This window comes from Bidens hawaiensis, unplaced genomic scaffold, assembly GCF_021521415.1.
Source record: "Bidens hawaiensis isolate Kalapana, Puna unplaced genomic scaffold, B.hawaiensis_p1.1 tig00043649_1, whole genome shotgun sequence".
NCBI lineage: Eukaryota > Viridiplantae > Streptophyta > Magnoliopsida > Asterales > Asteraceae > Bidens > Bidens hawaiensis.
In genome coordinates, this window is record NW_027505853.1 from 22,399 (window position 1) to 46,360 (window position 23,962).

General features: G+C 33.2%; 1 protein-coding gene across 1 annotated transcript; it reads left to right on the plus strand.

Annotated features, from left to right (window-relative positions):
• Positions 1-4,050: 4,050 nt before the first annotated feature.
• On the plus strand, positions 4,051-13,029 carry LOC143615631 (protein NSP-INTERACTING KINASE 3-like). Its single transcript, XM_077088711.1, has 11 exons — positions 4,051-4,722; positions 5,270-5,402; positions 6,197-6,268; positions 6,367-6,510; positions 7,165-7,236; positions 7,357-7,416; positions 8,053-8,141; positions 8,833-8,979; positions 9,453-9,794; positions 10,681-11,075; positions 12,710-13,029. The coding sequence occupies exons 1-11, from the start codon at positions 4,614-4,616 to the stop codon at positions 13,025-13,027; spliced, it is 1,881 nt and encodes a 626-aa protein (XP_076944826.1). The 5' UTR covers positions 4,051-4,613; the 3' UTR covers positions 13,028-13,029.
• The last annotated feature ends 10,933 nt before the right edge of the window (positions 13,030-23,962 follow it).

Genomic DNA, 23,962 nt, shown 5'->3' on the forward strand with positions numbered 1-23,962 from the left:
GAAACAAAACAAAATACATACATGAAACTGTCTAGTTAAACGCATTGCCAGAAACTATATATCAAACTTTGTAAAGTCAACTAAACCACAACCGCATCGGTTACTGGCCAACATATTAAGCATGTAGTCAAAATTAATTACGGATTCTAAAAATAAATGTATCTTGTCTACTTTGACTAAAAGTAGAATACAATTGCTTTTCTAAAGTCAGAATAATATATCATTAAAGTTAAGGCTGTATATGTCCTTTTGTTAAGATAACTCTTAACTACTGTTAGTGCACAATTAACCAATCTACATTGTGTATTCTTCCTGATTTTATCTGTGTGGACTCCTGGAAGACAAGTGATGAATAAACTCCAAGCTGGAATTGTGTAAAGATGCATAAAATTATTAGATACATTTAATATTATAAGCATCAACAAAAAGTAAGTATTACCAGGTAGTATGAATTTGATAGTAAAAAATCATCTTCTTGACCAGACTCTCCGTCTCTTTCGCTGCAATCAACAATATCACAATATACATTATTAAATATGTTTCACTTCATTAGCTGCATACGTATGTATACATATGGCACATTTAATAAAAGTATATATTTAAATATTCACTTAGATATATACATATTACATACATACATACATGCACACACTAATATAGTAATATATGTTCAATTGCTTGAAAATATAGATGTGTTACTTCTTAATTACCATTCGAAGTTTTCTGAACAACCATATATATACTCCTTTAACCCTAATGTGAACACGACGACCTTCTCGTTCATTATCAAACATATCATGGAAATTAAGGAACAAAAGTTATGTTAGAAATTTAGACTACTTACAGTCTAAAGGAAAAGAAAGCATCTTTTTGACCAGAAAATTTAACTTTTCATTCTTCTAGCAACATAGCAACGATTGTCACTAAAAAATGTGAAAGAATTAATTACTTGAAGCTACCTATATTGAAATATAACAACAATATAATCATAACTACACCTTACCTGAACATAATGCACACCATTTATTTTAGTTGGTCTAGTGATCAATTCCAAAACAGAACTCCCACTTGATTTCTTAAAAATCTAGAAACCTGCTAGATGTATCGGAACATACAAGACTGGAGGAACCTCTAAGCTCCTGATGTTACAAGCCAATAAAGCACATCAGCTAAAAAAATATCTCGTAAAATGATTACGCTGCATAACATAAAAAGGAAATAAGCGTTTTATCAAACACTTTCAACTTTCAAGGTTTAAGCGTATCAATGTTAAAGGCCAAAAACTTTTTACTTCCCTATGGAGTTGTATGAGAGAGATTCCCTCACAATAACATACAATACCGAACACCTTTTAACTTTTTCAAAAAGTTAATAACTTATTTAAAATAAACAATACCAAATACCCCCTAAGTGCGAGTGGTCACTCTATCTTCTTGTCAAGATGCAAAGCTTGCTTCTACTTTTTCTAGACCGCAAAATATAAGTGAGATTTTGTTGGGTATATATGTTTGTTAACTTATTACTAGATTAGTGTCTTAAATTTGTTAATATTTTTTTTTTAAATTAGAAGTTATTTCGGTATATATTTATCTACTTGTCATATTTATTTTGACCTTTCTGTTTTTCTAAATATTAATGTTTTATTAATAAACAAAAGGTGTATTTTTAACTTATTTTTTTAATAAGTTGGAAAATAAATAAAAAGGCAGGATAATTTGCTACAATGCTATTTTACATGTGCCCACTCATTAGTTATTATAGCTTAACACTATTTATAGCATGTTTGTTCACTTTGTTCTCTAGCTCTTTGCCCTACACAAAAGAATCTTTGTTCCCAAAAGAAATCATCAAATTAGACATGGTTTGGTGTTTCTTCAATGATCATCACTTCCACACTTTTGCCAAAATAAAGTTTTCAGTCATTTATACATTAAATTTACTAACATGATAAAATGTTTATTTAAGTGGTATTTAGTCTTCTAGTCTACTAGCATGATAGTTACGGTTATAGATTAGAATCTTATGGTCTCAGGTTTGAAACTTGACTTAAGAGAGTTTTTTTATGGGTTTCCTTCTTAATGGTGTTACCGAGTAAGTCAAGTCTAGAAGTCAAAATCAGTATAGATAGTTAACATTTCATCTCAGAAAAGGCTCATGCAGGTATTGAATATAGCTTCAAATGTTGTTCAAGAAAAAATATGTGATTTTAATGACTTTTGTTAATTACCAACATGTTTTAGAAATATATATATATATATATATATATATATATATATATATATATATATTTACCATGTTAGGATTTAATAAAAAAAAACTTATGGTGTGACTTAAATGATGAAATTAAAAAGGTCATAGTTATAAATATTATACTTTTTACAAATGACATCACAAATACTAAACTATTAACTCCAAAATTATAAACCCAAAACAAACATATAAATCCTTATTAATACTTATATCGAGATATGATTATATATATTAAAATATATGCAATATAATGTTTCATAAACTAGAAATTTACAATGGAAATGGAGAAAGAAGAAGTTATTGTGAAAGATTTGTAGGAATATAAGGTGGAAGCAAGTGAGCAACTTACTTAAAAATGATTATGATTATGTCAACAATGTGCTTATTATTTTTGCATATATTGTAATCATGATGTTTATTCTTTACCCATTTGAAATTTGCATAGAATATAAATATATTATTTCACATATAATTAAGTTGTCAATCACACTAACTTTATATTCTATATTATGTTAGTTAACCAACCAACTAATTTTGTGATTGACTGCCTATTTAACCCAAAAGATATCCTAGCTATAGAGATTGTGCTCTAGGATATAGAGATTGTGCTGAAAAATCAATGAATTAATTTTAAATAAATTAAAAATTTCCATATAAAGTATAAAAAATTGCTAAATAGTGAGATAGTGTTATCACATTTCTACCCTTTTGGGTAGGTTGGACCTGCGAACAATTTCACAAACGTAGACTAAGTAGAGTAAATTCTATGAACAAGATAGTAACTATGTTTGTAACTTTGTGTTGTCGTCCGCCAACCTAAAATAGAAAACCTCGGTATAGGATCTCATTGTCTTTGTTTGAACCGACAACATCAAAGTACACATGCCAAATCTATATACAAATATACTATGTGACAACGCCATTTTGAAAATGATTGTTGAGTAACGATGATCCCGTGTTATATAGGTATACCAATACCCACGGTTATGTCTAGAGGTGCACAAATTGGGTATTTGTAGGACCCGAAACCGGATATGGTCATTAAAAGTCAAAATAAGGTATTGTAGGAACCGGTTCCGGTATAGTTGGGTATTTGACCAGATATTTTCGGGCCGAGTCGGGTCTGGGTTTGATCGAGTAAAGGAGGAACCAGTTCCGACGGGTCCGGGTCAGGTCTGTTCAAGGTACGGGTCTGGGGAGAATTCCGATACCAAGTCGTACCCGCGAGTCGGGTATAGGTAGAAATCGGTTCCGGGTCGGGTTCGGTTGAAGGTATTTTATGCACCTCTAGTTATAACTCATACCTCATGGGTATACCTGATGAATATCAGGCCATATATAGGGTATGTTTGGTATGAAGCTTGTAGGAGCTTCAAGCTTTTAAGAAAAAGTTCATACTAAATAAAAAAACATTGTTTGGTTGAAGGAGCTTAAAACTAGAAGCTCTTACTAGTAGCGTTTAAAAAAGGCTACAAACTTTTACTATTTAAAATTACTTAAATAACCTTCCAAGATATGTATATTTAGTATTATGTTTTTTTTATTTATGTCTATTTTAATCATTTTATTAGAAGATTTAGTTACACTGCCAAACACCATAATATATCTAAAAAGCTACAATTTCAATTAGCGGCTAGTTTTGTCAATGTACCCATAATCTCGAAAACAAATAAATTATTGTTATTATTATTATTATTATTATTATGCTACGACAAGCCATGCACGTGATCTACGACATTTAACCTGCAGCCATTTTAACTTTCTCTTTGTTCTTTATCTAATCACCATTCACCAAATATAAAATATTAATTTTAATTTAATTTAATCATTTCTTTTTGTTTCTATTCTTTCACATTTCCGCCATTAAAGACCACTCTCACCTGTACATTCAAAGATGTTGATTTTGATAACGAACCACCACCAACACCCAAAATTCGAAGCACCCAGATCATCACTCAACCTATCATCTCATTACAAACAAACCCAGTTGACCCAATTCACCAGATCTCATCGTTTCAACTAAAAACTTTTGGTTTTTTCGTTCAGGCATTATATCAAACACTTGGTGTGCATTCTTGTGTTTCAAAGTTTTTTCAAAATTTCAATACCAGTTGTTTCAAATTTGGCGCGAAACCAGTGAAACTAACGAAGCCTGATGTTTGTGTGATTAAAGTTTGAAGTTTTTTAGCTGAGGAATTTGGCCGAACACTTGGTGTGCATTATTATGGTGGATCAAATATGGCGGGAAATCAGTGAAATTAATGAACTTTAGTTTTGTGTGATTAAAGTTTGAAGCTTTGGTGTGGATTATTATTATTATTATTATTATTATTATTATTATTACTACTACTATTATTATTATTATGGAGAAGAGAGAGTATGTGTATAGAGTATTAGGGTTATTAGTGATTTTGGCATGGATGATGAATGTTTGCACTGCAACTCTTTCTCCTTCTGGTGTGAATTATGAAGGTGAGTTTTAATGTGTTTTTAAAAGTTAAGTTTTTAAATTTTATTTATTTTTAGGAATTTTATTAGTATATTATTGTTAGTGTTGTAAAAGTCGGTCTAGGTGGCCGAGTACTCGGTAAGGTGCCAAGGCGAGTTTTTTAAACTCTGCCAACATTATTCGGTCAAGTCGGATTTTTGCTGTTTTCAAGTATTTTTCACCGATTTTTGCTGTTTTTTTCACGGAGATACCTTGGAATTCGAAAATTAAATGATTATGATGTCTATAATTTTAAAAAGATGAATATCAAATTTTGAAATAATTTAGTATTTTTTTAAAATTTTTATTATTTTTATTGTTTTTTACGTATTTTGCAGTAAATATATTTGACACATATATAGTTTCTCAATTTTAATTTTCGAATCGGTTCTAATTCTGATTCAGTTTCAGAAATTTCGAAGAAACCGATTCGAATACAATATTTTGTCTTCAAAATTGTACTTATTTACTTGTATGATTTGTCGAAAATCAAAATATGATCTTTAATATGTATGTAACATGTTAATGCAGTTGTGGCACTAATGGCTATAAAGCATGATATTAAAGATCCACATAATGTTCTTGACAACTGGGATTGGTCATCTGTTGATCCTTGTAGTTGGAAGATGGTTACTTGCACTTCTGATGGATCTGTATTTGATCTGTAAGTATTTATGATTAATATTTAAAAAAACAATGTTTTAAATATAATAGTTTTTCAAGGTGCAAATAACACTATACAGAAACAAAATACAAACTTCACTTTTTTTTTCTTGAATTTAGCAACCTAGTGTAAGTTAGGCGCTAAATAGAAACGGACGTTATATTCATTACTAATACTTGCAATCAACCTCATTTTAACTGATTTTACGTGTTCGTTGCTAGCACAACATAGTTGATGTTTATGTGAAAAAGGTAAAAAATAGTATTTATTTACAAGTAGTGGTAAACGAGCCGAGCTCAACCCGAGCTTGGCTCGTTTCAATTTCTAATTTTTAACATCTAGCTTGGCTCATTTTTTTATTAGTTAATTTATTTATTTATGTTTATAATCATTTTTGTGTATAGTTTATTAGTTAATTTAAAAAATAACATTATGATTTATATGTATACCATAAGTTTACCATAATGTACACTGTTTAGTTATTTAAGCATAAGTTTATGAAGAATAATAACTGTGATATAAATATTTATTTTTTATGTTAACTCATATGCACTAAAATGATAAATAAGATGTCACATAGACAACTTTGAAAATTCAACAATAAAAAAAGGTAACTTTGTTGCTAAAATAAGTAATCACATGTATGGTTGTTTTTATTTTGTCTTCTTTAATATCGGTTGCCAAAATTCGTAAGAAAGGGTAATATTATTTTACATATCATGCAGTTTCTCTGTTTTTTTGTAGTGTTGCATACTTTAATTTTAACTCTGTTTCTTTCATTTGACGATCATCAGAGGAATGCCAGGTCAGAATTTATCCGGGACTTTATCTTCTGCAATTGAAAATCTTAGTAACTTGCAATCCATGTAATCACCTTTCCCATAGTTTACCTAAAACACTGAATATTTTTTTACCATGGTAATATTTGTGTGCTAAAAATGGGTCATTTGTTGTGTTTGTTTAGTATGTTACAGGATAATGCAATTTCGGGTCCAATTACGGGTGCACTAGGGAAGTTAAAGAAACTTCAAACACTTGATCTTTCAGGGAATAAGTTCAGTGGTGAACTGCCTACTTCTTTAGGAGATCTCAAAAATTTGAATTTATTGTAAGTTTTTTTTTTATTTTTTTTATTTTTAATGTGTGCATTAGAGGTGGCAAGATGATCGGGTCGGGTAACGGCCCGAAATAGGTTTTGTTAAAAAATGGGTTATTTTTAGTTCACTTTAAAACGGGTTATGTTGACCCGCAGACAATATTTTATCCATTTTTAAGTTTCTTATTGGATTGAATCATGATTAGATAAGCGATATTATGATAACACAATAACAATCTAATTTTTATTAGCTGGTAAAAAAAAAACTATCTTTTAATTTGACCTATTTGAGATAAAAACAATTCGATCTGACCCATTTATACGTAAACAAGTCAAAAGTCAAAACTGCCACCTTTAGCATGCATGCAGTACAGGTGGCAAGATAAGCGGGTCAAATGGGGTTTGTTTAAAACGGGTCATTTTTGCACATTTTGTCACTCTCTTAGTTTTCTAAAATTGTTAATACTCTAATTATAATTACATAAGAAATGATATTATGTCAATATAAATCTTTGCATGATACTGATTTTCGAGACGTTACACCATTAAAGAATACGCTTTTCTTGAGTTAATGATTTTTACATAAATGGATCAACATTGTCAGCCAGCAAGTGAGAGTTTATTGTGAAATTTTCTAATTACAATTTGTATTAATGCTCAAGCTAGGCGACTAAACAACAACAGCCTTGCTGGACCAGTACCTGAATCGCTATCGAAACTTGGAAGCCTCACACTTGTGTATGTCAACTTGCCTTACAAAATATATATTTATTTTTGTTTTATTACAAGATAGTTTTTTATTTTATTTGTTTAGTTATTGTACTTATTGTAATTAAAAATGATTACTTTGTGATGTAGAGACTTGTCATATAACAACTTTAGCGGTGTGTTGCCTAATATATCTGCAAGAACATTCAAGTGAGTTACTTTTCATCTTTTATAGTACAATAAAACCTCATATAAATTTATACTTGATAAATTAATAACCTCGATGAAATTAATAATTTGTCCGGTCCCAACTTGGGACCAGTGCAAAATTGGACCACAGTCAATAAAATAATAAGATAATAACTTTTTTGAAATCCTACTGTATATATATTGGTCCCAACGAAACTATAAATTGATAGTTACCAAAAGATTCCAAATTTTTAGTTTGTCTAGTAAAAAATGAATATATAGTCATAGTTGATTTAAAAATAAGAATTTTCAATGGACATTTTATAGCGATCAGTTTCTAACCATGTTTAATGTACACGGAGAAGATATGTGCCTGAAACTTGTTTTTGTAATTTATATTTTGCTATCATGAACTAACTTTTTACTTACTCAAAAACAATAAACTTGACAAATTCAATTAATTTGTGAATGTATATTGCACTTGGAAATTTAAAGGTCATACGTAAAATCTCTTTAAATTAATATAATAATATCTCGCTAAATTAATAAAATATCTTGGTCCCAACATTATTAATTAATAGAGGTTTTATTGTAATTATCTTTTTCTTTAATCATCTCTACATCATGATCCAATCTAAATTTCTTTTTTTTTTTCAGAATTATAGGAAACCCTTTACTATGTGAGGATAATTCTGCAAATGGCTGTGCAGTTGTTTATCCCGAGCCTCTCGCTTTTCCACCGTCTGGTATTCCATAAACATTCTTTTCATGTTATATGATCATTTCCCGTCGCGTTGATAGCGTGTTGACTATTTAATATGCGCAATTTCATATATATCCTTCAAAAAGTGTAAAAGTTTAAAAGACTTGGTTTTGCAATTCAAAAATTGGTACTGGCGCAGCTTGTTGCCTGTTTGCCTGTTGTTTCGATGTAAACATTACTTTTTCATCAATGGAATTATATTAATAGTAAAACAGTAAAAATATAATATTTATCTATTCTGTAATAAATCTAAAACGTATCTTATGATTTCCTGTTTCCACTAAATTAACGAAGATTAGTTATATGCATAGGCGATTCACGGTAAAGAATACTGTTTCCAGTTTCCCTATATGTTTATCAAGTGAAACTGATTTTTTTTTGTTTACTATGGTATGTGTAAATATGATACTTTTAGTGTTTTGAAAGGGTAAATATGAAATTATGAAACTTATTATACATGAAAATTTTAAAATTTAAAACATACACATGAAGTTAACCCTTTTTAAGAAACTATGAATAATTCCTGTTAAAAATGCTTACAAAATCTATATTATGACATAACAGTCACTTTTTTTTTCTTTACAAAATTTATATGTAAACAGGCCAGGCCGTAATTGCCACCTCTTGTGCAACACAAATATGGTATTCTGATATATTAATGTTTAATTTATCAGGTGAATCTTCATCCGGGGATAAAAGTCGCCGTCTAGCTATCGCTCTTGGCTCAAGCTTTGGTGCTATATTACTAATAATCCTGGTTATTGTGTTTCTCATTTGGTGGCGATATCGTAAAAATCAGCAAATATTCTTTGATGTTAATGGTTAGTTATTGTTTTATTTACAATTAACTTATTAGGTAGTCTTACATCTATCCTCTAAAATATAATCAGTTTCAGTATAGCAATTCATCACATTTGGTTTATTGACCTTAAATCATAATCCTGCAAATAGAGGTGACAAAATGAGCGGGAAATTTTTCAATACGGGTTCGGGTCCAAAATATTTTGTTCCAAGCTTTTTGTTTTACAAATAATTTATGTGTTGAATGTGATTATAAAAACTATGCTGTTACAATAAATCAACGATAATCTAACTTTTTTTAATAGAGTGAGTGCAGAGTTGCAGATTAGCTAATGTTTTCATTTAGCTCTAAACTAACCAATAGAACTGTTCATAAGTGTATTTTAATGCTTAAAACCTACTAAGTCATTATATTAAATTTTTTTTTTGTTGAAATGATATATCTATTTTGTCTTTGATATTTTGTATGACACTAATTTGATTTTGTAAACAGATCAATTTGATCCCGAGGTTTGCTTGGGCCATTTGAGAAGATTTACGTTTAAGGAACTATGGGCTGCTACCGATAACTTCAATGCAAAGAATATTTTAGGTACAGGCGGATTTGGAATTGTTTACAAAGGATTGTTGACAGATGGCACGGTCGTGGCGGTTAAGAAGTTGAAAGATGACAATAGTTTTGGAGGTGAAGTTCAGTTTCAAACAGAAGTTGAAACCATAAGTTTGGCTGTTCATCGAAATCTTTTACGCCTTTGGGGATTTTGTTCCACCGAAAATGAGCGGATTTTAGTCTACCCGTTTATGCCAAACGGAAGTGTTGCTTCTAAATTAAGAGGTTCGTATAATATATGCTACAAAGTTGTTGGAATTTTCTATACATATGTAGTTATTTTTGTATATATTTAATATTACAGTTTTTATTTTATATAACATAATATATACCATTTGGTTATTTTTATCATAATTATATATATAGTTAAACTTAAGTTTCTCATGAAATATATATTCATTATATTAGATAAATGATTATATAGTATGAATAGTGTGCTTGTTTAGGCTAGAGCTTGTTTAAGCTCAACTCGATTCGAGTTTTTAGTGAGCTGATCTCAAGCAGCTCACGAACGGGTCGGGAGGTTAAAACCAAACAAAATTTGTAATAAGTTTAACTCAATAATTTTAGCAAATATATAATAATCAATTAATTATTAACTAAAAATATATTTAGCTCATAAAAAAATCGGCTCAAAATTTTCAAAACCAAAATAGAAACAAAAAAAAAACCGAAACATTAGCGAGCTGATCTCAAGCAGCTCACGAACGGCTCGACTCATGGTTATATATATGTATACATAATTTTTATTATGTAATATATATTTTTATATCAAAATAGGCTCGTTTATGATCGCGAGCCGAAACACGCATGGTATATGAAGCCCAGGTTCGTTTATTAAACCGGCTTCAATTTAGGCTTGAGCTCGTTTAAGCGTGGCTCGATTCAAGCTTTTAGCGAGCTGATCTTGAGTAATCTCATGAGCGTCTTGGCTCATTTACACCCTTACTTTTGTAAAAATGTTGTTTTATTTGTAAAAGTTAATTTTTTATAAATGCCTTAGATTTCTAAGAAAATTTTAAAAATAAATTAACTGGCAAAAAATTCTTTTTATCAATTTTTTGTCTAAATTATTTTTCCTTAACTGAATTTTCTGATTATGGTTTACCAGAACACATCCATGGGAAACCGGTTTTAGACTGGTCAAGAAGAAAAAACATAGCTTTAGGAACCGCAAGAGGTTTACTATATTTACATGAACAAAGTGATCCAAAGATAATTCATCGGGACGTTAAAGCCGCCAATATTTTATTGGATGAAGATTTCGAGGCGGTCGTTGGAGATTTCGGGCTGGCTAAGTTGTTGGACCACCGTGATTCTCACGTGACCACTGCGGTTCGTGGGACCGTGGGCCACATTGCACCCGAGTATTTGTCAACGGGCCAGTCGTCTGAAAAAACCGATGTTTTTGGGTTTGGGATCTTGCTTTTGGAGCTAATTACGGGTCAAAAGGCGTTGGATTTCGGAAAGACGGTCGCTAACCAAAAAGTCGTTATGCTCGATCGGGTATTCTCTCGATTTTCTTCTTTAATGAATTTTTTGAGTTTGTGCAAATGGTTAGAGTTGCACAAATTGGGTATTAGAGAAACTCGGGTTCGGATATGATCGGGTTTTGAAAAATCGGGTATTAGCAATACCTGGGTTGGGTTTGGGTCCTGGTATTACCTCTAAAAATCATACCCTATGTATCGGGTTCACGCCGGGTATAGAACCGGGTATTTTAATACCCTATTTTCGGGTTTTTTTACGGGTATTTTCGGGTATAGATTGGATTTTTTAGGGGTTGCAATTTTTAGGGGTTATTTTCCAGCTATTTTTCGGGTATAGATCGGGTATTGGAAAAACCCGGTTCGTGTTTTCGGGTATTATAGGGTACAAATTGAGTCCGGTTTGGGTACGGGTTTTGGTACTAAAATGCATACCCTATCCGTACCCTACTGGTAGGGTCGGATACGGGTTCGGGTAGTAAAAACCTGAGTATAAAAAACCGGTTCCGGGTTTCTTTTTCGGGTCCGGTTCCGGGTTCGGGTTTTTTGTGCACCTCTACAGATGGTTCAATTTAAAAAATGTACGTCAAAGGGAAACGGGCCAAATGCGAGTTGGTTGAAAGTTGCCTAAAATATATTCTAACTGAATGCAAACTCCTAAATAATATTATATAAAGATTTGAATCGTTATTTCGAGTTTTCGATACACATTTTTTGCGTTTGTTTATGTATTATTTATTTTAGAAACAAAAAATTACGCAACAAAAAATTACGCGACTTATAAAAATTTGCAATCTATGTTAATAATTATGTAAGCTATATTTAATCTTTCATACGCTTCGTACGATAACAGCCCTTTGCGTGTAAACCTTTTCCTATATATATATATGTATATATTGAAATAAGAGTCTAATTGTTTAAGGTGTAGGGAATTAGGGATTTTTGTGTTGGAAAAATTATGGTTAAAAGACCAAAATGGCCCCATTTGACCAACCACATTCCTTAACGAGCCCCACAATTCTACAAATACCCAAAATGGTCATTTCAAGAACGGTCGGACCGTCGGACCGACCGTTTAAATATGTCGCCTGACGGTTTATGGAACCAACAAAATCTTGACACGTGTCAATAAAACAAGATTTGCCATTCTAGTGATCTATTCTTGTCGTCCTACTGATATATTCTGTCGGCCGACTGATCTATTCGGTCAGGTATTTTAGAAAATGATTAATTTTTAAAACAAAGGGCCGACCAAATAGATCAGTCGGCCGACAGAATACATCAGTCATCAGACAAAATAGATTAGTAGGATAGTGGATCTTGTTATTTTGTGGACACATGTCAAGATCTTGTTGGTTCCATAAACCGTCGGAAGGCAGGTTTAAGCGGTTGGTCCGACCGTTCTTGAAATGGCCATTTTGGGTATTTGTAGATTTTTTTGGGGGGGGGGGGGGAGGAGCTAGTTAAGGAATGCGGTTGGTCAAACGGGCCACTTTCGCAAAAAAATCACTACTTTCAACCTGGTCAAACCATTTCCCTTTTAGGCCCGTTTTAACATTTGACTCGTTAAGAACTGAATAACAACCCATACCAACCCTTTTAAGCAAACGCGTCGAAATTGCTAGCTCTACAATAACACAGTTCATTTTACAGGTTAAGAAGCTCCATCAAGATGGGAAACTAAATCTAATGGTAGATAAATCATTACAAAACAATTTTGATCGGGCCGAGTTGGAAGAAATGGTTCAAGTTGCACTTTTGTGCACCCAATTTAGCGCGTTAAACCGACCCAAAATGTCGGAAGTATTAAGAATGTTGGAAGGTGAAGGGTTAGTGGAAAGATGGGAAGCTTCACAAAACATCGAAACGCCAAGATTTCGCGCACAAGAAAGTTTTCCGAAAAGGTATGCTGATTATGTTGAAGAATCTTCACTTGTATTTGAAGCAATGGAGCTTTCGGGTCCAAGATGATCCGATTTATTTGTTGTGATGGAATGTAATTCGTTAGTAATTGTAAAAAAAATAAAACTCGACGGGCTTTCAGTGAGTTTCTAGATAAGTGTCTCGACTTTGTTTTTGAACGATTAAACCTTTAAACCGTTAAAACAAACTTAATATGGTAAAAAAAATTTAACTTGCTAAAGCTAAAAAGGAAAAGGGTTTTTTCTTACATGATTAAGATTTTAAACTTTTAGAAAAAAAAGTACTTTTTTGTTCACTTTTTAAAGTGTAAGGATTTGATCATATAAAAGTAAGTCTATATACTTGTATGTTATTCTAGAAAAAGTTCATAAAAGTTTTTTATTTTTTTTGTTTTTACAGTTGGTTTACTTCATATGTGAAAATGTAAAGGAAGTCTAGTGTAGAATGGTTTGTGTGTGTTTTTTTATATTTAATTCGCTTGGCCTTTTATGTATAATTAACTATATTTGTTGGTGATTAATATGTTCAACTTGGCATTTGATTTCTTTATTTTATAGCAAGTATACATATATATTCATTTTTAGGGTGAGGGTGATATCCTAGTACAAAGAAGAAACAGAATGCCATGTTTTAGGGTGGTAATCGTGTCAGATTGACGGGATGAATCAATGAATCTTTCCACGACTCATATTTGTATTCGTGTCAAAGACATTAAACGTGGTTTGAACATACTAGATTGTGTACTCCGGCACAACCCCTTAAAACTATACATACATATTGTGTGTGCATATGTGTGTGTAAGAGTGTCAAACTAGTTGGTAGTTATGATAGGGTTGACGGGTTGTAATAAATGGGTTGCAACAGATCGTAAATGGGATGGCAGGTTGATGGGTTGTAATAAATGGGTTGCAACAAATCCTAAATGGGATGGCGGGTTGACCTTATCAAATGTACCTTTTTACTATATATTCTTATTTTTAATGGTTTAACCTATTTAATAAAATATGTTAAACAGAGAAACCCTTAGACATAACATATTCGATTAAGTGTGTTAGACAAGTCAACCGATTGTTTATTAATGGGGTTAGTCGTAACAAATTACAATAAAAAAAAGTTGATTAGATTCATGTCATGTTTTCAATCGTTTGGAATTATAGGGCATGAAACGTTGATCCTGAAAGAATGTGTTGATTTAATCGAGCTAATTTTAATTTCATAAGGCACACAATGTTAATTATTAAATAGTCGTCATTCAAGCTTTGACTTAGTGGTAAAAGCTCTTGCCTTTTGGACATAAGACCAAGGCTCAAATCTGTCATGTTGTCATGTCATCACGTAGATATTCTTTTGTGTAGTTAAGGCTGAGGGGTGTGGAGCGCGAGAGGGGGCGCGTGAGCCCATCCGCTCGCGCCCCGGGGCGCGAGCACCACACCACCGAGGCGCGAGAAGGGCGCGAGAGGGGCGCGAGCACGGCTTTCAAAGCAGGCGCAAGGCCGCTAGCGGGAGGGCAGAGGCGTAAAGGGGTATTGGGAATGCGTGAAGAGCCGTTGGGATGAAGAATAGAGCCGTTGGATAATATTAACATTGGCGAGCGTCGGATTCCGACGGCCGGAAACCCAAATCGGAAAAACAGAATGAAGGAGATGGCTAATTAAAACAGAAATTAAAATAAATTAGCATATTATAATTTAAATGTATTTTCACTTTTAGCCCTTGATCTTTGAAGCTTTATTAAAACAGAAATTAAAATAAAGTTGCCAATTGGACTTTGTACTTTGAAGCTTAATTTTTTTTATATGTTTTTTTATTTAATTTATTTTGTATTTTAGTATTATTGTATTTTTTTTATTGTATAATATATTATTGTATTGGTTTTTTTGTTTTATAAGAAAAAAAAAAAGGAAAATGTTGGACTTCGAAGCCCCCTCATCATAAAGGTGCATTATGAACGTATCCGAAAGAGGTTGATCGAAGAAGACCAAGCCGAAGAATAAGAATAAGGTTTTTTTTTATTTTGTACTTTAATTTTTTTTTAGATATTAATGTGTTTTTTTAATTAATGTGTGTTTTTTTAAATAATTTATGAGTTTTTTTAATAATACGTTTTTTAATACATTTATAAAAAAATAAAAAAAAAAACCGCTCGCGCCCCCTCTCGCGCCCCTCCACACCAGGGCCAGGGGCGCGAGCACCACAACCAACACCCATCTTATCAAGTTTCTCTCTCTGCCACACGTCACAATATTATTGGCTGGAGCCCCCACTCGCGCCCCCTCTCGCGCCCCCCACACCCCTCAGCCTAAGGATTAGGAACTAAATGAGTGTGCGAGTTGTCGTTTTAAGGAAAGAAAAGTTATAAAAAATATAAAATAGTGTACAGTTAAGTTTTCTTATGTGAGTACATATGGGAGCATAACTTTCTTTATTATAGTGCATAAAATTGGTCTTACTAAGCAACATAGTATAAATAACAAATTAAAGTGTTAAACGTACCCCACCTCCATCCGTTTTACTAAACATACCTCATCTCTTAGGTTTTATATTAATATGATTTACACATTTTTGTTGTTTTTTTGTCATCTTGTTATCTTTTATTATCATTATTATTTTTATAAAAACCATTTTTATTCTATTTTTATTTAACAACTTTTTTTTTCTATTTATATTTTTATGTATATTTAAAAGCCTTTAATAAAAACATAGTTTTTCTTACTTAGAAAAACGTTTTTTTTTCTTATCTAATAAACATTGTTTTTCTGATTTTAAAAAAAGTGTTTTTTTTTCTATACTTCTTTTAATCTTTTTGAAGAGTCTTTTTTTTTTAAATTAAGAGAGTTTACATTCTTTTATAAAATATTATATTAGTTTTTATAAATAAAAAGATTAAATAACATACAACTTGATAAACAAATTTTGCTCTTTTCTAAAGTAACATTAACTCATGTATCTAAACCTAGCTAATAAAAAAAATCAAATTATTTTGAATACATTTATAAAAAAAACTAGCTAGAGACAACATACAAACTTTTTAATACATGTAAAAAAAATAAACAAACTTTTAATAAGATCTTAATGAAATAAAATAATAAAATCAATAACAAAAACATATAAAAAAATTGTAAAACAAAAATAAAAACTTAATAGTTTTTTATTTGATATATTAATAGAATTATAAAATAAAATAAAATGGACTATAATGTCAATTACAAATGTTAAGGGGAAATAAAAGTTCAGGGAGGTGCATGATTAGCAAGGGAGGGGGGTACGTTTAGCCTGACCCTTACTTATCTCTACAGATTTCCTATTAGTTATATAATTTATGTATTTAACACTTTAATGGTTTAACCAATTTTATATTACTTTCCTTATTTCATATAATTGTCATTATATTTCAAACTAACAAAAGGAGAGATTAAACAAAAGACATTGCAATAAGATACCTTCATATTACTAGATCAACAACACTTCCACAATTATACAACTAATAAACAACACACCAAAGAGAATGTTTTTATTACACTCATACAAACAACACGAATAATACAAAACAGATCTAGCAAATACGGTAACACCCTAAATTACACATAGCCATAGATAGACACATACATACATATAAGACTCGAGTGAGTCTCCTTCGCCTTTTTGTGACTTGCCGGTTTGTTTTGACATTACCCGAACAACAGTTAATGCCAAAATCAAACTATTTGAAAGATGAAGGGGAAGAGATGGCATAACAAAGTGTAACTCATCTTCTTTCCCTCCATATTATTGCCCTAATTCTCAAGATACATGCCAATGCATATCCCAAATGGTTGTCATAGAAAAAGGTCAAGTGGGAGTCTTTAAGGCTCTTTGCTTGTGGCCCTTATATAGAATAAAGAATAGGAAAAGGGTAGTTAAGACTTTTTCACTTTAGTTATATCTTTTTTCCATAACTAAAAATGGTCAAATATAAAGCAATCATTTATTGGTATCTTTATATTACATGCAATATAAGTTGTATATTGTTGTGGATTTGATAATTTTAACCTTGGAAAAACATATCCTTCATTTTTATATAATATAAATCATTGCATCAATTATCTGAAGGCACACTTCCCTTTTGCTTTATTGTTTGATAACTAAAGTTGATATGATATGTTGAAACATATATATGATGTTAGGTAATTTTTTTAAGTAAATGACTGCTTTGCCCTTGACCTAATCCCATGAATATAATTGTTGGTCAACTTGTGGCCTTAGGGTGAAAACAAGTCGAGTCGAGTCGAGTCAAACCCGAGCTCGATCAGGCTCAAGCTCGGCTCGTTTAACTTACATAGAGCTCGAGCTTGAGCTCGGCTCGCTTCGAGCTCTATTTCCAAAGCTTGAGCTCGGCTCGTGAGTAGATTTTTCAAACTCGAGCTTGGCTCGTTTACCATTTATAAGTTATTTTTTAAATAATATAATTATTTTTATATATTTTTCTATTATATTTTTGTATAAAATAATATATATTAATTAGTTAATTTTATTTATTTTTTATAACATGATATATATATATATATATATATATATATTAAGAATTATTAAATATATATTTTAAAAAATTATATAAATGGCAGGTTCGTTTAGGCTCACAAGCCAGCTCGAGCTCGATAAGGCTCAGGCTCGTTTATAAAACGAGCTTACTTTTAGGCTCAAGCTCGGGCTCGATTAAGCTCGGCTCGTTCAAGCTTTTTAACGAGCTGATCCTTAATAGCTCGCGAGCAGCTCGGCTCGTTTGCACCCCTACTTGTGGATTAGTCTCAATAATTGTATAATAGATGGTTATGTAAATTTCAAATGTAAAAGGAAGACCATGGTTGTGTTTTGATGAATTTAGAAGGGTGTTTTTGTCAATAGACAAAAGATGGGACAAAGTTTACAAACAATGTTGCTTTCTCTCTTAGGTGTGCAAATTTGTCATAGTGAATCCACCAAGCCAAACACATCTGATAATAACTTTGATTCCACAAAATTTCTCAGTAGCACAGGTGTCATGTGCTGCCTCACAAAGTGACATCACCACGTGTGAATAGATTGAAAAACTATTCCATCTATTTTATGACGTGCGTTTTATTATATATATACACACAAACAAATAATCCTTTCATTAATTTTGATTTGAGTGAACTGCAATTTTTGTTTCTATGGTTTGTTCAAATATACTATTTTAGTCTAATAGTTTTAAATTTGCGAATTTGTCTCTATGGTTTCATTTCACTTGCAATTAAACCTGAATTCACTAATCTCGTTAAGTCCGATCGTTAAACCCATCAGTGTGCCCTTCACGTGAGGGTCTTTTTTTCTTTTTCCCCAAATAAACCCAAGCCCCTCATGTCATACCCCGACCAAAGGCGGCGGAACATGTCGGGGTGCAACGATTGCTCATAAGCGCATGACACTATTTAAAGCGACACTATTTAACAAACTCATTTCATTTCACAACATCGAAAATGTCACATAACCAAATATTCATAACTCAAATACAACAAAATATAACAAAATATAGCAAATCAAATATTGTTCATTTTTGCTAATATCCTAACGATATTTGTGATGTTTTCTTCACCGAACTCCATAATCAACCTAGATGCAAACCTGTAACATTTCATAAAATAAAGTTTATCAACACAAAGGTTGGTGAGCAATTCATAAGTTTGAACAATAGATATATAGTATGAAAAGCCACAAAACTAGTATACAAAACCATAAATAATAGCTATAAACTTGGATAAATAGTTATCGCTAACAAGTTAGCGACACCCAACTATAAGGGGTTGCCAAATAGTTTAGGATTTTATAGTTATCGTTAATTGCATTACGTTAACGACACCTTGCCATGAGGGGTTGCCAAATGGTCTAGGATTTATAGTTCCACAATCCAAAAGCGATAAACACATAGTCAAATAAGCATAGAACACCAAATCGAGCAATTATTCAAGTAAGGTATACAACAACGTTTGTGGTTTAAGACCCCAAATATAAAACATTTAGTTTAGATAAGTTGAAATGTCACCCCCAAAATAAAAGATAGAAAATGGGGTATGAAGTTACTCACGTTCAAGTAATAAACTTGAAAGATTGATTATTTGGAGATTTGCCGGAACGACGAGTTTAACGTATGAAGCCTAAATAAAAGAAAGTCTTGGATTTAGAAAGGTTGTCTTGAAGATCTTTAAGTAAAATAATTGTTGCAAAAACTAAACAATTAAAGTTCAAGGTTTAAAATGTAACTATTTAAGAATTTATAATAATAACCCTTTTAAAAAATGTAAGTTTGCTCAAAACCGGGTTAAAGTATCTAACCTTAATATTTACTTAACCAATGTTAAGTAATAAGGTGGGGAAAATGCTAAAATGCAAGTTCCATTAGGCTAAAGATACTAAAACGGGTTTTTAACGAGTGTTCGGGTTGTCGGTTCGGGTCTTGACAAATGGTCGAACCCAAAGTCAACTTTCCAAAATATTAATTGTTATGAGATAACTCATTAAAACATACTAACACTTAACCAAGTACGTAGATCTATTGTTTAGAACTAACAACGCACGTTAAGCGAGTGTTCGGTTTTGTCGGTCCAAACTATGTTATGAGATCAAGTTGGATCCAACTATTCCAAGTACTTAAGAAAAATAATTAAAATCAGTTTGTAAACTATTTTTTTAAAGAAATATACAAGTCTTGATAACTAAAAACACACTTGTGTGTCTTAAGCGAGTAAAAGTCGGTATAGTTCGGTCTCCATCTCACAAATAGTTCATAGATGGTTTCTACATGCCCAAATATCATAGAACTTATATATTGGTTTATAAATGAAGAAAACTTAAATTTTACAACAAAAAAGTTAACTACAAGTCTTTTAAGCAAAAGTTTCGGTTTAGTTCGGTTTCCATCTCCCAACGAGTTCATAGATGGATTCCATATGCTTAATATCAAAGAACTTGTAAAAATGATTTTTGAAACTCAAATCTAGCAATAAACATGTTTAAACAACTATTTTAACAAAACTAGTAAACAAAAGTTCGGTTTCCGGTTTGGACTAGTTTCGGTTAAACCGAGGTTAGTCTTATACAAACCCACACCATGGAACTTGTAAATAAGATGAACAAACTAAAGGGTTAGAAGTTAGTCATAAATGATATGTATAATAAGTTATGTGTGTGTAAATATATATCAAGAACACGAAGTCCTCCATGAAGCCTTGCCTTATGACATTCGAAACTTAACCAACCAAAGTCGGTGAAGTAACAAATAAAGGAAACAAGGGGTGTGTATTATATATATGTTGTACCACCATATTCAAGAGTTAGTAATGTTAGATGAACAAGTTAGAATGAAAGACTATAGTTAGTTTGACTTGAGAAGTCAAAACTTCAAAAAATACATAAGAAATAACAACCTTGAATCTATGGAGTTTGAGAGAGTTTTTTGAAGATGTAGCAAGAGTAAAATGAAGAAGATGGGTGTGTATATATAGGGAAGGAGTGAAAGGTTGGGTATAAAGATTCTTTTATGGTTTGCATAAAAATGGGTATGTTTAAATGGTCAAACAATGCATAATATAAAAAAACAATATTTTATATATTTTAAATGACAAGATCCAATATTTTATATATTTGAAATGTTCGGGTTACAAACGGGTCGGGTTTACATAACAAAAGTGACCCGAAATTGACGAATGTCACAGTATTCCCTACTTTAGGAAATTTCGTCCCGAAATTAAGATGAAGACGACGATGCAAACAAATGTGGATACTTCTCTTTCATTGCGTCTTCTCGCTCCCAAGTAAACTCCGCGCCACGCCGTGATTCCCAACGAACTTTTACTAACCGAATACGACTACGTTTGGTTTTCTTCTCGTTGCGATCCATAATCTCAACGGGTCGTTCAACCATAATCATAGACTCATCAACATGAACTTCATCGAGGGGTATATGAAGATTACCCTCGGCTATGCACTTTTTGAGATTCGAAACATGAAATGTCGGATGAACACCGGCAAGTTCTTGCGGTAGTTCAAGTCGATACGCTACTTTCCCAACAAGCTCAAGAATTTTAAAAGGACCAACGAAATGAGGAGCTAGTTTACCCTTCTTTCCAAAACGGACTACCCCCTTCCAAGGAGATACTTTTAGAAGGACAAGATCGTCAACATTAAATTCGATCGGTTTTCGCCGTTTGTCGGCGTAACTCTTTTGACGATTTCTAGCGGTTAGGAGATTTTTACGAATTTGATCAATGACGTCGGTGGCTTCTTGGACCATTTCGGGTCCCGTGATTTGAGCTTCACCTATTTCGTTCCAACAAATCAGGGAACGACATTTACGACCGTAAAGAGCTTGAAAAGGAGCCACATCAATGCTAGAGTGGTAGCTATTGTTGTAGGAGAACTCGATGAACGGAAGATGAGAATCCCAATTCCCATCGAAATCAAGAACACATGCTCGTAGCATATCCTCGAGTGTTTGGATTGTACGTTCGGATTGACCGTCCGTTCGAGGATGATAAGCGGTGCTAAGATCGAGACGTGTTCCAAAAGCTTCTTGAAGTGAACGCCAAAAATGAGAGGTAAAACGGGCATCGCGGTCGGAGATGATAGACAATGGCAAACCGTGTCGGCACACGATTTCCCGAACATAGATTTGAGCAAGCTGCTCGACAGAATACTTCTCGCGGATCGGAATGAAATGAGCAGATTTGGTTAATCGATCGATGATCACCCAAATGCTATCGTTGCCTTTTTGGGTTTTGGGTAATTTGGTGATAAAGTCCATAGCAATGTCTTCCCATTTCCAAACGGGAATCGGTGGTTGCTCGAGTAGACCAAAAGGTCTTTGATGTTCGGCGTTGACTTTCGAGCAAGTAAGACATTTAGATACAAACAACGCTACGTCCTTTTTCATACCCTCCACCAAAAGGTAGCACGAAGATCGAAGTACATCTTATCCGCACCGGGATGAACGGAATAGTGCGAATTATGAGCTTCGTCGAGAATACAAGTACGAAGGTCATCGCGATCGGGAACCCACAAAAGATTGAGAAAATACAAAAGACCATCGGGTTTGGTTTCGAGTTGAAGTTCGGCTCCACATGACATTTCGTCATACATGTTACCTTCCTCAACGGAGGTGCGTTGAGCTTGAAGGATACGAATTTGAAAATCGGTTTGAACAATGACGCTTAGAAGCAGAACAGATTTAACATTAACCTTTCGACTTAGGGCGTCGGCGACAACATTCGCTTTACCGGGGTGGTAGCGAATCTCGCAGTCGTAATCACTAAGTAATTCTGCCCATCGTCGTTGTCTCATGTTGAGATCTTTTTGGTCAAAAATGTGTTGAAGGCTTTTATGATCGGTAAAAACTACACATTTTGTTCCATAAAGGTAATGTCTCCATATTTTAAGAGCGAAAACGACGGCACCAAGTTCGAGATCGTGAGTCGTATAGTTCTTCTCGTTGACCTTAAGTTGCCTTGATGCGTATGCGATGACTTGACCTCGTTGCATGAGAACACAACCAAGTCCTTGATGGGATGCATCACAAAATACAACAAAATCGTCGTTTCCATCGGGAAGAGTTAGAATAGGAGCATTGCAAAGCATGTCCTTGAGAGTACAAAAGGCTTCCTCTTGCTTCGAACCCCAATCGAAGGGTTGTCCCTTATGGGTGAGAGAGGTAAGAGGCAAAGAGATCTTGGAAAAATTCCGAATGAAACGCCGATAATATCCGGCCAAACCGAGGAATGATCGAATTTCCGTGGGAGTCGTTGGAGTTTTCCAATCCTTAACAGCCTCAATTTTAGCAAGATCAATATGAATACCTTTGTCGTTTACGATATGTCCCAAAAATTGAACTTCCTCGAGCCAAAATTCACATTTGGAGAATTTGGCATAGAGTTGTTCGTTTCTAAGGAGCTCGAGAATGGAACGCAAATGATGTTCATGTTCGGCTTTGGATTTAGAGAAGATAAGGATGTCATCAATAAAGACAATAACGAATTTATCAAGGAATGGTTTACAAACGCGGTTCATGAGGTCCATAAACACCGCGGGTGCATTTGTTAACCCGAAGGGCATAACCAAAAATTCGAAATGTCCATATCGAGTACGGAAAGCGGTTTATGGAATGTTTTCTTCGCAAACACGCAATTGATGATAACCCGATCGAAGATCAATTTTGGAGAAACAAGTTGCGCCTTGAAGTTGGTCGAATAAGTCGTCGATACGTGGCAATGGATAACGATTTTTAATAGTAAGTTTGTTGAGTTCTCGATAATCGATGCACATACGAAACGAACCATCCTTCTTTTTTACGAAGATAACAGGAGCGCCCCAAGGAGAAGAGCTTGGACGAATGAAGCCTTCATCGGAAAGTTCTTCGAGTTGGTTTGATAGTTCTTGCATTTCCGACGGGGCTAGACGATAAGGAGCCTTGGCCACGGGCATCGCGCCGGGCACAAGATCGATTTGGAATTCAATCGGACGAACGGGAGGAAGACCGGTAACATCATCGGGAAAGACATCAAGGAAATCACGAACAATAGGAATATCTTGGATCTTCCTTTCCTTTTTGTCTTTTGTCACCGAGAGAGCTAAAAACGGAACGTACTTTTGGCGTAAGTACTTTTGCGATTGAGAACACGACATGAGATTTAGCCTTCGAGACGTTGTGTTTCCAAAGACCTTAAGAACCTTGCCGTTGACAAGCGGAATGCGAATGAATTTATCAAAACAAACGACTTCGGCACGGTGCAAAGACAACCAATCCATGCCTACTATGACATCGAAGCTACCCATTTGCATCGGGATGAGATCGATGGAAAATTTATGCTTAGAAAGAATAAGAGAGCAATCGCGGACGACGGAATTGATGGTAATAGAATTGCCATTGGCGACTTCAACAGAGAACGGTCGGGAAAGCTTAGTTCGAGGCATCGCAAGTTTCGACTCAAATTTCAAAGA